This window comes from Hemiscyllium ocellatum, chromosome 39 (assembly GCF_020745735.1).
Source record: "Hemiscyllium ocellatum isolate sHemOce1 chromosome 39, sHemOce1.pat.X.cur, whole genome shotgun sequence".
Taxonomy (NCBI): domain Eukaryota; kingdom Metazoa; phylum Chordata; class Chondrichthyes; order Orectolobiformes; family Hemiscylliidae; genus Hemiscyllium; species Hemiscyllium ocellatum.
This window is the reverse complement of record NC_083439.1, coordinates 14,799,241-14,813,475: the sequence shown is the minus strand read 5'-3', so window position 1 is coordinate 14,813,475 and position 14,235 is coordinate 14,799,241. Positions and strand designations below refer to the sequence as shown.

At 42.3% G+C, this 14,235-nt stretch overlaps 1 protein-coding gene across 1 annotated transcript in view; it reads left to right on the top strand.

Annotated features, from left to right (window-relative positions):
* LOC132834190 (cytosolic carboxypeptidase 4) overlaps positions 1-6,149 on the top strand; it is a 248,579-nt gene extending 242,430 nt beyond the window's left edge. Inside the window, exon 23 of the mRNA XM_060852856.1 lies at positions 6,002-6,149. Coding sequence (XP_060708839.1) covers positions 6,002-6,149 — 148 coding nt within the window. The remainder of the gene's footprint in view (positions 1-6,001) is intronic.
* Positions 6,150-14,235: the final 8,086 nt, after the last annotated feature.

Here is a 14,235-nt window from a genome sequence, read left to right as displayed (position 1 = left end):
ATCATGCCCCTCATAATTTTGTAAACCTCTATAAGGTCACCCCTCAGCCTCCGACACTCCAGGGAAAACAGTCCCAGACTGTTCAGCCTCTCCCTATAGGTCAAACCCTCCAACCCTGGCAACATCCTTGTAAATCTTTTCTCAACCCTTTCAACTTTCACAATATCTTTCCGATAGGAAGGAGACCAGAATTGCACGTAATATTCCAACAGTGGCCTAACCAGTGTCCTGTACAGCCGCAACCTGACCTCCCAACTCCTGTACTCAATATTCTGACCAATAAAGGAAAGCATACCAAACACCTTCTTCATTATCCTATCTACCTGCGACTCCTAGGAGCTGTGAACCTGTACTCCAAGGTCTCTTTGTTCAGCAACACTCCCTAGGATCTTACCATTAAGTGTATAAGTCCTGCTAAGATTTGCTTTCCCAAAATGCAGCACCTTGCATTTATCTGAATTAAACTCCATCTGCCACTTCTCAGCCCATTGGTCCATATTATGACTGGATCTTTTATATCCACTACAGCACATAGAAATGACCTTAGGAATGCATCTACAGGTCATGACTAACAAGCTTTATAAGACTTTGGTGAGTGCACACTTTGGATATTGTGTTCAGTTCTCGTCGCCACATTACAGGAAGGATGTGGAAGTTTTGGAGAGGGTGCAGAAGAGGTTTACCAGGATGCTACTTCCATTAGAGGGTCTGATCTATAAGGAGAGGCTAGAAAAATGCGAGTTGGTTTCCTCTGGAGTGGCTGAGGCTGAGGAGAGGCTTGACAGAATAATGAGATGCATAGATAAAGTTGGTGGTCGGAATCTTGAAAGGAATATGTCAGCCCAATTTCCCAAAAACAACACCCAAAAGCTCTCCTCATATTTGCCCCCTCTAAATGTGGTGCAAGACCAAGAAATGATGCCCTCAGCAACCAGCAAGGGCAGCACAACACAGCCTGCACCTCACTTGGTCCATCCGTCTCAAACACGGCAACATTCACATGAAGGAAGCTGGAGAGTGAGGGCAAATACAGACCTGTTCTAAGATGAATCGTCCCCTTACGCATCATGTTGTAGCAGCTAAATGGCAGATTTACTGTCAGTATCCTCTTTCCTGGTGGAGATCTGCAGGGCATGGTCTAGCGTGGTGGAGGAAAACCACTTGGTTGTTTAATGAGATGATTCGATTGTCTTAAACATTTTGTAGTTTATTACATGATTGCAACTATGTACAAGTTACATTAATATGATAGACGTTATTCCAGAGACTGAGGAAGATGCAGATGGAGATCCTATCCCTTTGTGATCTAAACTATTCTCCGACAATGTTTGTACAACATCAACATAGATTCATGCTGAGCACTGCACCACACACTTTTTGAACCCGGACACCCTTATAGGATGAGCACCAGTTTCATGAGCAGTTGTAGTTAGAGGGCAGAAAGTGTAGGTTTTTGTTGGAAATCACAGATGCGATTTTTTTTAAACTGTCGCATTACACAAATATTGGGTTAAATGAGAACCAGAAGTGGGCATAGGGCAGCAAATGGAGGTTACAATTAAAAAGGAAAAGCCGTAGATTTGATTTGATTTGATTTGATTGATTTATTGCCATGTGTACCTAAGCACACTGAAAAGCCTTATTCATGGGCAGCACAGGCAGATCATTGGCTGAAATGAAAAGCTAGACAGAGGCATATAAGTTACATTGTACAGGATGTGCACTGGGCAAGATCAACAGTGTTCAATTTTTACCTGTTGGATTATGTGTATCCATTGACTGCTCACTGTATATGATTAGATCAAACGTGGGTGTGACCACTATGAAAGAAACCTAAACTGAAGCAAGCTTTTCTAACATTTTAAAACATTGAATCAAACTCCTGTTGCATATATTAGGGCTTAAATGTAACATCTCTGTATACCGTCAACGTATAAAACACAGCAGAGGGTAACACAGTTATGCAGACTGAAATTAAACAAGTCTATCCGTGATTTGGTGTCTCATATCTGAGAAGATGTGATTGTGTTGAGCCAGGACGTTAGAAGCCAGAGGTCTTATTTGCTGTCTGAAGATCACTTTTTCAAATATCTCAGTATGCATCAAGCAGAAAATGGCTGTACTATATTCCAACTCAGCCAAGCTGAATTTGAAGGTTCATTCTATATTACTCAGCCTGAAACACCCAATAGCTACGGTGGCAGGAATGGTTGTCAGATTAGGATTTTTCTGGCTGTGGTTCAAAATCAACAGCCCAAAGACTTCCAGCTGCATTATTCATTCTGCTAACACTATGGAAAGAAAGGATTTATGACTGAACCCCCCAAGGCTAAGGTATAAATTATCAAGTACAGAGGGTAAAAGATTCATTCCCAGTTCTGCCATCCCTCAAACTGCTGGATTCAAAACAGAGTGTTTGAGCTGATATTACACAGCAATATGCTTGGGAAATACTTGTTTACCAGGTGCCAAGCAGGGGGAAAGGGGTCACAAATCCTTTACAGAGGAGAAAAACCTTCTGGATGCTGGAAGTAATTGCTATTGGCTCTTTTTGCCCCATTCATTGCTCACTCCAGCTGTTGACTATTTGGGGAACAATTAATACCTACTGCACATTAAATCTGATACCTAGCCCTGCTCGCTTAATGGATCTAAAAAATAACAGGGCTAAGGATATAGAAGGCCCGAGTTATAAATGTCTTTTTCAATTTGCAGACTTTTGACACTTTGTACCTGTCTGATTTTTTAAATTCTTTCATTTGGAATGTGTTGTGTTCCATGTTTGAATATGCTAACTTATCTATGGTCACTGTACTTTAGATATCTTAAAACACTGTAAATTAAACTTACTGCACACTTAGAAATGAGTAGACTCATAGAATCCCAATAGTGTGGAAGGAAGCCATTCAGCTACCAAGTCTGCACTAACCCTCCCAACAGTATTCCATCCAGACCCACACCCTCACCTTATTCCCATAACCCCACATTTCCTATAACTAATTCACCTAATGTGCACATTCCTGTCCACTATGGATAATTTAGCTTGGCCAATCCAGCTACGCTGCATATATTTGGGCTGGAAACTGGGGCACCTGAAGGAAACTTTCACAGACACAGTCCCCAGATCACTACCTTGACTTCTGGATTACTTGTCTGATGACATTGTAACTCCACCACTGCCTCCCCCTCAAACTATAAATAATGTTCTAGATGTAGGTTTGCTCACTGAGCTGGGAGGTTCGTTTTCAGACATTTCGTCACCATACTAGATAACATCTTCAGTGAGCTTCTGAATGAAGCACTGATGGTGTAGCCTGCTTTCTATTTCTATGTTTGAGTTTCCTGTGGTTGGTGATGTCATTTCCTGTGGTGACATCATTTCCTATGGTGATGTCAGTTTACAATACATTTACAAAATACCTTGCAAGAACTGTAAGAAACACTACATTGGACAAATAGGCAGAAAACTAGCCACCAGGATACACAAACATAAGTAGCCACAAAACAAGATGACTCACTCTCACTAGTATCCTTAACTTACGGATGAGGAAGGACATCACTTTGACTGTGACAACACAGGACAAGCCAAATAGAGACACGCATGAGAATTCCTGGAAGCATGGCATTTTAACCAAAACTCTATCAACAAACACATTGATTTGGATCCCATTTACCACCCCTGAGAAAAAGAACAGGAACTAACAGGGGAAAGTAAGAGCAGGGGATTGCATCCAAGCACATATTCTTCTGCCCAACCTCCAGTCTTTAGATCAGACACTGAGTGGCTTTGACTGAGGGACCAACCCCCACTTCTACCTGAGGTGAAGTAACATGTGGATAGTAAGCTAACTGTTGTGTTTTGTCACGTGGTCAGTATGTAAGTATACCTTTAAGAGAAATGTTCATTAATTGATCAATAATAGCATATTCCATTTTACAAGCGATCACTTGCAACATAACATGCTAATGGAAGCGTGCTGCTCTTTATAACTGCGTAGCTTAACGTGAGTCCATGATTTACATTGGAAATGTAGCGCTTGTGTACAATAGTTAGCTATAATAAACATCAGTTGGATTCCTCACTACCACGTTATGCAAGCCTCGTTCCTCCTTAACATTGGTTAACATAAGTATTGCTGCTTTAGGTAAAATACCCAGCTTGAGAGAAAACATGCTTGATTGAGGGACCTCCCCACCCAGCTTGAGGTGAGGCAAGATAGAGGAAATTGATAATGTCACAGGTTGAAAGGCATAGCTGGTACTGGCTAATCCCAGCAGTGGCAGAACAAGACCCTGAAGTGGTCCTTTTGAGCAGTCAGATTGACTATGAGCCATCCTGCTCAAGCTTCATTCAAGCAGAGAATGAAACATGGTGAGCTTTGGGCCCACCTAGTTAAATGCCTACCCACCTCCAAGCTCACCAATGCTGGGAGCCAACATTTCAGGTCTGGGACCTTTCATCAGGACAGATCAACACATTATAATGAAAGCTCACAGACCTCAAAGTTAAACTCTATTTCTCTCTTCGCAGATGTGGCATGACCTACAAAGGTTCTGTTCTCCCCCAACTCTTGTTGCGTCAAGTCACACAGATACACAATATCGTCATTGTATTGTAGCATAGAAATTCACTAAAGCTCCTTAGATAGCAGCTACCGAACCTATGATTACTTCCATCTAGAAGGACCACAGTAGCAGGCATATGGGAACACCACCTCCTGCAAATTCCCCTTGAAGTCACTCACCATCCTGACTTGGAAAGATATCACCGTTCCTTCAGTGATGCTGGGTCAAATGCCTTCCTCATGACATTGGGGGTTTCCCTACAGCAAATGGATGGCAGTGGTTCAAGGAGGCAGCTCACCACCACTGACTCAAGGTGAACTAGGGATGAACAATAAATACTGGCCTGGTCAGCAAGACCCACATACTGTGACTGAATTAAAATAAAGTGATCTGTGGGTTAAAAAATCTCATACTCCATCTCAACTCAGATCACGTGAAACATGACACTCTCTTGGAAGTATGATCCTCTGTTGTAACCCATTAATCAGATATTACTCCAGATGTTTAAGTGTCTGTAGAGTGTAAAGTTTTGTGCATCATAGTTAGCTGAAATAAGCATCTGTTGGATCTTATGGCATGATGTCCATGCCTAGTTTCTTATTTTATGGGAAATAACAGAAGCATTATGGTGTCAGATAAAATACCATGTTGGAGGCAAACCTACATCCACACCTATACCTACAGATGTGAATTTATTTTCTTATTATGGGGAATTGTAATATCTCAATTCATTCCAGAACTACGATTAGCTAGCATTGTAAACTGGGACTTGATATATTTGTATTCTATAAATTATCCACTGCCTTTAATAACCAGACCCAGGAAGGAACTGTCTGGTATTTCTGATACCAGATGCTTTTTATTGAATTCAACAAAAGGTTTTTAACATTAAGTATGAAGTTTGTAATAAATATAATTGTTCCTTGAAGCATCATTATTACAAAATTTGACAGTAATATGACAACATAGAATTTGTTTTATTAAGCACTGTGCAAGCTAACAGAAGTTTTTAAAGGAACCTATAAACTCTCATCAGAGAAACAAGCTCATTTATATTTAACAGGAGCTGTCAACATTGATCCTTCTGAGTCTGGTCTTCCATTGCGCTGTAACTGACCTTCGCTATGCAAGGCCATTCCAGAACATGATTCCTGCTGCTGAAAAATAATACCTTTCACCATTGTCTCTCCTGAAGCTAAGATATGATCTGTTCCTTTCTTCTATCCCCCTCAGCTCTTGACCTCACTCCAAACACACAGCATACCTTCTCTTTTGAAACTGTGGAAAGATTGCAAAAGACGATTGTTTCTGCTGTTGCACCAATTGGCATTTTGATAATGCAACTTAGAGACTTCAGAATATCCAATGCAACTTTGATTTTACATTTGCAAGAAACTAATGGTTCTTTCCTTCTATTGTTTTTCCTTCCACACAGCGATGGGAGTGTAGATGATGAACCACCGTGCCCAGAAGAGATAGATTACGACACAGACAATTGCACTGAGGAAGATGATGACTCCATTGATCTTGCCACTGAGCTCAGCGGGAGCTCTGAGGATGAACTCGAGCTTGATAAAAATTGACTGTCCATTACAGAATCTGGGAGTGGACATCCAAACATTGACAAAAAAAACTGCCACAATGCCATTCCTGTCACCAGTAATACCTAAACACATGAGAACTTCAGAACAGTGCAAAAACTTAGTGAACGCCATTTGCCCCTCACTGTTCAGAGATGATCTGAACATACAAATTGCTTTGATTGTGATAATGTTGCTCAGTGTTTCGCTATCCTGTAAGTCCTAGTTATGGTGTGGATTCCTACTTCACTTTGTATTTGGGCTGTTTAGCGGCTTCACTGATCTGTGGAAAACCCTGAACCCAGTGTTCCTGATCTTCCCCTGTCAAAGATGGAAGTGTTAGGCTGAGGAGGGGGCTGCAAGCGCAGGACTTTGGCATTATGTAGCACACCCTAATCATACTCATTGGCATTTTAATGATGTAACACAGAGGCTTCAGACAATGAATGCAGCCTTTCTTTTACATTTTGCAATTGAAAAAGAGCCTAATGGTTCTTCCTCACAATTATTTTTCCTGCCACACAGCAATGGGAGTGTACTCAATGAACAGCGTATCCACATTCCTGCACCCAAAACCCCCACTCCCTCCAACCTCCCCCACACCAGCTTCCACTGGTCTCGCTCTCACTGAGAGGCTGTGACAGTTGGGTGAGAAAATGTTTGGGAAGCTCTGCCTTAAATCAGGAAACAGTCAGGCATCGGCGTAGGAATGTTAAAAGTGAGATGAACATAGGAGCCAGGCAGGATGAGGACCCTGATCACTGACACTGCGAAAGTGGAGTCATTTTCTTTTTAACGTTTGTTATAAATTGGTCTAAACTTGGTCAGCTTAGGCTATAATCTACTTGGCACATCCTTCCCTGTGTTTTCAAGTTTTCCTGCAGACTCACACAAGGAAGGGACTCTACATCGTGGGGAAAGCTGTTACACTTGGTCAGAGCTCTATGAAAGCCATCGCTACACCAATATCTCCTGGCTGTTTATGAGACAGCAATTCAGCAGCTCAGACGCATGGCATATTGTGCTGAATGTAGTGTTACGGCCCTAAAAAAATCATTTAACTAGCTTCTTGTTATGCCACTTGATGCACTCTGAGGAGCGATCTGATTGATTTTCCAACTTCAAACCACTGAAGAGTGGCTGACAAAGTGTTTTTTACCCCAAGGTGTTACAGAGTTATTGAAGTTTGTAAGCTTCATTCCTCACACTGTCACTTTCTCTTGGTTTGGTGCTTTGTCCATCTCTCTCTGACAACTGTTCTGTACTGGCTGACTGTCACAGGAAGTTTGGAATGTTGGTGGAGGGTTGGGGTGGAAGTGGTGTTTTGGAAGCTAAATGTGAAATGGTCTTGATCTCAGAAAACATTGAGGACATCAAGCAATGCATAAAGGTTGGAGAGCTGCGAAGTCCCACGCCGATTGCCCAAGGCACTAATGTGGAAGCATTCCAAGTTGACATCTGATATTTTTCATCCTCAAAGGTGTTCAGGAGGCAGAGAGAGACATAGAGAAATACCTTGACCCCAGAAAAAAAAATGCAGAAGCTGCTGTGCTTCAGTCAATGCTAGGCAGGATCTCCAAGAGGTGGAGAGCCAATACAACTTGATCTTTGTGTCAGACTCCTCCCTGCGCTATGGAAGAATATAAGATATGCTTACATCTCTTCAAGGTACATGGATTAGCAGCCTTAATGGTTGACTCTCTTGCAGCTAGACGTACTAAGTCCACAGAATATGAGGATTTGCTGGTAATGTGAAGCTTACAGCTGACATCACTTCCTGGTCCTTCTCCCCTAACCTGGACCAGGAGGCGGCCTATAAATGAATATTAAACCCATGTGTATTGACTTTTCTAATTCAACTCCAGCCTGTACCCACTGCTACAACTTCAAATATGGGCCCCAGCCTTGGTGCTCAGTGATATCCCTGCACTGGCCCTGCTCCCCTTCCTTTACCAATATGCAACTACCCTGGCATCACACAGCACAGATCTATTTAATTTTCCTGGTGTCAAATACAAATTCTCATGAGGCCTCATAAGTGCAGGTCACCGGTTTATTGTCATTTTAGTTCTGTCATTTTCACACTGGTGGAATCATAGGTATTTAAGGCTACACTCACTGTCATATCCTTTATTTGTAACTAGATTTCCAATCAGCCATCCCAAACTCTCTCTGACTTGTTTAATACACTGTTAAAGAACTAACCTTGATTAACGACTGGATCTTTACTTTTAGCCCTTCCTATTCCTTTCACTTACCCTCTTTATATCCTTTTGATTTATGTGCCTCACAGCGCCAGGGACCTGGGTTCAATTCCAGCCTCGGGTGACTGTCTGTGTGGAGTTTGCACATTCTCCCCGTGTCTGCGTGGGTTTCCTCTGGGTGCTCCGGTTTCCTCCCACAGTCCAAAGATGTGCAGGTTAGGGTGGATTGGCCATGCTAAATTGTCCATAGTGTTCAGGGGTGTGTAGGTTAGGTGCATTAGTCAGGGGTAAATATAGGGTAGGGGAATGGGTCTGGGTGGGTTAGTCTTCGGAAAGTCGATGTGGACTTGTTGGGCCGAAGGGCCTGTTTCCACACTGTAGGAATTCTATGTTGGGATTGTTGGCTTGAGTTTTATCAGACCTCTGTTCAGTTTGTTTTAAATCCCTTTTTTCCTTGGAGCTTTTTATTGCTGCACATTCTTATCATCATATCAGAATTCATTTATTTCATACCTTACTAGATGTGAAGATGCTCTGTTTCTGTCCATCCATCTTGCCGATGGAGAAACACATGTTCAAAGAGGGAGACTGGTGCGTTCAGATATCTACAAAGTGATACATACTTTCAAAACATTAGATCAAAGAATCCCTACAGTGTGGAAAGTGGCCATTTGGCCTATTGTTTCTGCACTGACCCTCTGAAGAGCATTCCACCCAGACCTATCACCCTGTCCCCACATTTCCCATGGCTAACCCACCTAGCCTGCACATCCATGGACACTATGGGCAGTTTAGCAAAGCCAATCCACCTACCCTGTAAACGTTTGGACTGTGTGAGGAGACCAGAGCACCCAGGGGAAGCCCACACAGTCACAGAGAGAACATGCAAACTCCACAAGGACAGTCGCCCAAGGCTGGAATCAAATCTGGGTCCCAGGCACTGTGAGGCAGCAGTTCTAACCTCTGAGCCAGCATGCCACTTTACTATCCATGCGAAGAACATGGAAATAAGAGAGACAGCAAGTCATTTGGCCTGCTGAACAATTCAGAAGATTGCAGTTGACCTGATCTTGAACCCCCAACCCCATTTCTCTCCCTGTATCCCAAAAACCCTTGATACCCTCCGGTTCAAATGTTTGCTTTGAATATATTCCATGGTTCAGATTTCCTATGGAAGAAATATGAACTGGTTCCAGGGAATGGCAGCTGGGTTTAATGTAGAGTAATTGTTGGTCCTAAACACTTGGACTTGAAACAGGAAATGTTTGTTGGGTTGTCAATTAGCATGGGATGAAAGGATAAGGATGTGAGTGAGACAGTCACTGGCAGTAAGAAGTCAGTGTGAAACTCTTAACAGCTGGGCTAATTATACAGTATGAAAAACTATTAAGTGTGAACTGAAATTGGTTATTATAAGGCTATGTAATTTGCTGGTTAGAATGTTTGCAATATGATGCACAATTTTGGATGGCTTCTACTTCAAATGGACACTGAGGAAATAGATGAGAGAATGGCTTGGTTATATTTATTTTAAAAGATGTGGATATTAACCAGGTTTATGATTTCTTTCAATAAAGACATGATGGGCAGTGATGAGCTGAATGTTGTGAGGTTTGTTGTACAGAACCCACAGTAATGTATTCAGTTGGAAGTTGCATTAAAATCTTAGCAAAAAAATGTCAGATCAATCAAGCCTCCTTTTTTTCTCAAAAATATATATCTTTATGTATATACATAGTCATAAATGCCTTTTAGTTTTGTACACTACCATATTTGAGGAAACAAAAACATTGGAGTTTGACTCTATCCAACAGACCAGACATCTCTTACCCATGCAAGACTAATTTATATGTATTTGAGGCATTCGGACAGTGATAACTGAACAGATTCTCATTTACATTTGGCAGAAAGACCCCAGACAGTGGTCTTTCCCCACTGCACCTTGACCGCAGCTATCCCAAGGTTTAGTGCATCCCTCAGCATTGGGCTTTCTGGCTTCATGTATTTCTGATTTGGAGATGCCGGTGTTGGACTGGGATGTACAAAGTTAAAGATCACACAACACCAGGTTAAAATCCAACAGGTTTAATTGGAAGCACACTAGCTTTGGGAGTGCCACAATCACCTGATGAAGGAACAGTGCACCGAAAGGTAATATGCTCCCAATTAAACCTGTTGGACTATAACCTAGTGTTGTGTGATTTTAAACATGTATTTTTGTTTATCCTCACTCCTATTCTTTGAATTTCTCAAGATGTCTATAAGCATTTCTGTGTGATTCTGAGTGTGTAAAACTTCACTCTTTCTGTCATGTTGATAATCTTCAACACTCCTCTTTGACTTAGCACCTTCTTTTCACTTTCCTTTATCCTTGTTTGATTGTTTCTTTATTTGATCAACTTCTCCAATTCCCCTAGAGATTTTGTTTCTCTAAATTTTCCCAGCTAGTTGTATCAACCAATCGCAAGAATGTTTGGATTGAACCAATCATAAACTGATTCACAGTTTACAACACTGCCATCTCTTGCTATAGACAATAGATAATAGGTGCAGGAGTAGCCATTCTGCCCTTCGAGCCTGCACCACCATTCAATATGATCATGGCTGATCAGACTGAGGTAAGTATATATATCAATCTTCACGTTTTAGAAGCCTTCAAAATAGTACCATCTGCTGTTCATGCTTGGGAGTAGATAACTAGGAAGTTATAATCTTTTATCCTTTCATAGGTTGTGGACATGGCAGGCAAGATCAGAATTTAGTGTCCCATCCCCAAATGCCTTTGAACTGAGTGGCTTGTTAGACAGTTTTAAAGAGTAGTTAAGGTTCAATCACATTAATCTGATTCTGATCTGAAGCAGACTGATGAATTGCTCCATGTATACAAAAATACAGTGAAAGATATTTTTGCATGTAATATACAAAGTGTTGCCATGCTCCAGCACCATCTTGAAACGCTGACTATGATGCAGGAATTTACTGCAGTAGAGTTCATCTCTCTCTCTTTTTCCTGTTCTTGGCTAGACCAGGTAAGGATGGTGGATTGCCTTCTCTGAAGGACATTCGTGAACCAGACGGAGTTTTACAACAAATGATGATCATTTCATTCTCACCATTACTGAGATTCCAGATGTAATCAAATTAACTTAAATGGCACCATCTGCCACAGTACAATTTGAGCTCATGTCCCTAAAATTGGAGCATCTGAACTCCTCATTCCTGATGAAGGGCTCATGCCCAAAATATCGATTTTCCTGCTCCTCGGCTGTTGTCTGACCTGCTCTGCTTTTCCAGCCCATTCTCAACTTTTATCTCCAGCATTTACAGTCCTCACTTTCTCTCTCTGAACTCGTAGTCCAGTGGCATTGCCATTACATCACAGTCTCCCCTTCACTCCCAAGAAGCCCCAGGACATTTCCGCTGCAACTGTAGAAGGCGTAAAACCTATCTGTTTACTTCCTCCCTCCTCAGTGTCCAAGGGCCCAAACACACCTTCCAGGTGAAGCAGCACTTTGTCTGCACTTCACACAATCTAGTCGACTATACTCGCTCCTCACAATGTGGTCTCTTCTACACTGGGGAAATGAAGTGTAGACTGGGTGACCATTTTTCAGAACATGTATTCAGTAAAAGATCCTGAGCTTCCAATTGTCTTCCATTTCAACACACCACCTTGTTCCCTGGCCAGCAAGTTTGTCTCAGGCTTGCTGCAGTGCTCCAGTAAAGCTCAGCCGCAAGAACAACACCTCATTTTTTTGCCTGGGGACCCTGTAACCTTCTGGACTTGAGTTCGATAACTTTAGGGCTTGAGATCTCTCATGTCATAACCCCTATCCCCATGTACCAGACCTAGTTATCACATAGTCTGCTATTAGACATAACCCATTGTTAACCATTAATTGTCCCCATTAATAGATGTTCACTTGCCTAACCAGGTCGTTATCCACTCCTTTGTCTATCCAACTGTTGTTCCCTCTCTTTAGGTTCTATCCTCTTCTATTGTTTAATCCTTACACCACCCCCCCGAGAGAAACACAGGCCTTCTGGTTGAGTGGGGGTCCTATTAAGACACATCATTGCAGGTGCCTTCCGTAAGCAACTGCACTGGAATAGGAGAAGCTCGGAGAAGAGGGAAAGGGCAAAATGGATGGAGATAACAGAGAGAAGGGGAAGAAATGTGGGATTGGTTTCTCAATAGAGTGAAACACTTCTGGCTGACTGTGGCTAGAAGGTGCCACTGTTAACTGATTAGGGAATTAAGATTGCCCGAGGGTGAAATGGAGATATGGAGAATGCCAGCTTGAGATAGAGGAGGATGTGTGGGTGGTGGCAAGGGATTGCCAAGGTGGGCAGGATGGGATGAAACACATTGCCCGATTAACTAAGGAGGGTGTACTAGGGTGTGGCTGGAAGAAGGAAGGGGGCTCATGTTACATCAATGTCTCAGCAAAACTTCAGCTTGAACTATCTGAGTCATTGTCTTCTTGATCATTTAATTACTGCCAGGCCTCTCAATCAGAAATTAGACCATGTGTGAAATCCAAATAAGAGAAGGCCATTCAGCCTTTGAGTCTGTTCTGCTGTTCAATAAACTCAGCTGATCCGATTGTGGCCTTAACTCCACTCTCCGGCCTGTCCGCCATAACTGGTGATTGAAAATCACTCTAAGCTCATCTTCCACTGCCCTCTCAGTAAAGAATTCCAAAGATTAATGATACTCGGAGGGGAAACTCCTCCTCATCTCAGCCTTAAAGACTAGGGTCCTAGCCTTTGAGACTAGGACCCGTGGACACAGCCTTAGAATTAGAGGGGGTAAATTCAGATCAGAAATGCGGAGACATTTCTTCAGCCAGAGAGTGGTGGGCCTGTGGAATTCATTGCCGCAGGGTGCAGTGGAGGCCAGGACACTAAATGTCTTCAAGGCAGAGATTGATAAATTCTTGATGTCACAAGGAACTAAGGGCTACGGGAAGAATGCGGGTAAGTGGAGTTGAAATGCCCATCAGCCATGATTGAAATGCCCATCAGCCATGGGCAGAATGGCCTTACTTCCACTCCTATGTCTTATAGTCTTATGGTCTTAAAGAGGAGATCCCTTGTTCCCTTGTTCTAGATTCCCCAATGAGAGGAAATGACAGGAATTGTATACAAGTGGGTATACTATAATGGAAAATAAATGAGTAAAATGCATCATTTTATATAATTTCTGTCTTAGAAACTCTGGATACAAGGGATATCTGTTCGTTCTTGGCACCTAGCATCTCTCTGAATGACAAAAGGATGATTTAAAATCATTGAGAATTTTGAATGTGAGCATGTTTTGTTCACAATCTCTAACCTTATCGCAACATCCTGCTGTGGTGGCCTTTTCTGTTTGTGTGTTCCATCTGGTCTGCTCTCCCACTCCCAGGCAGACTCTCCAGCAGGACCTGACCTAGTCCCAAAATGGTTCAAATGATCCTGAAGCCATCATGTGGGCTTGTGTCAGAGGAGAATGCGTGGTATGGGCAGATGCCATAACAGTTTGAAAATGTATCTCAACTTTACAGGTGGAAAGGAGGAGGCAATGGAAGAACAACAGTGGTAGGACAGAGAACAGGAGAGATTAAATGCCAAAAGGTTCAAAACCTAAAGGAAATTGTGATGGGTACAGTAAACAAGGAAAAGATAAACATAGAATATAGAACATAGAACATTACAGTGCAGTACAGGCCCTTCAGCTGTTGATGTTGTGCCAACCTGTGGAAACAATCTGAAGCCGATCTGTCCTACACTATTCCACTTTCATCCATGCGTTTATCCAAAGACCATTTAAATGCCCATAAAGTTGGCAAGGCTATTACCGTTGAAGGCATGCCCCTAGTACTCTGAGTAAAGAAAATGAC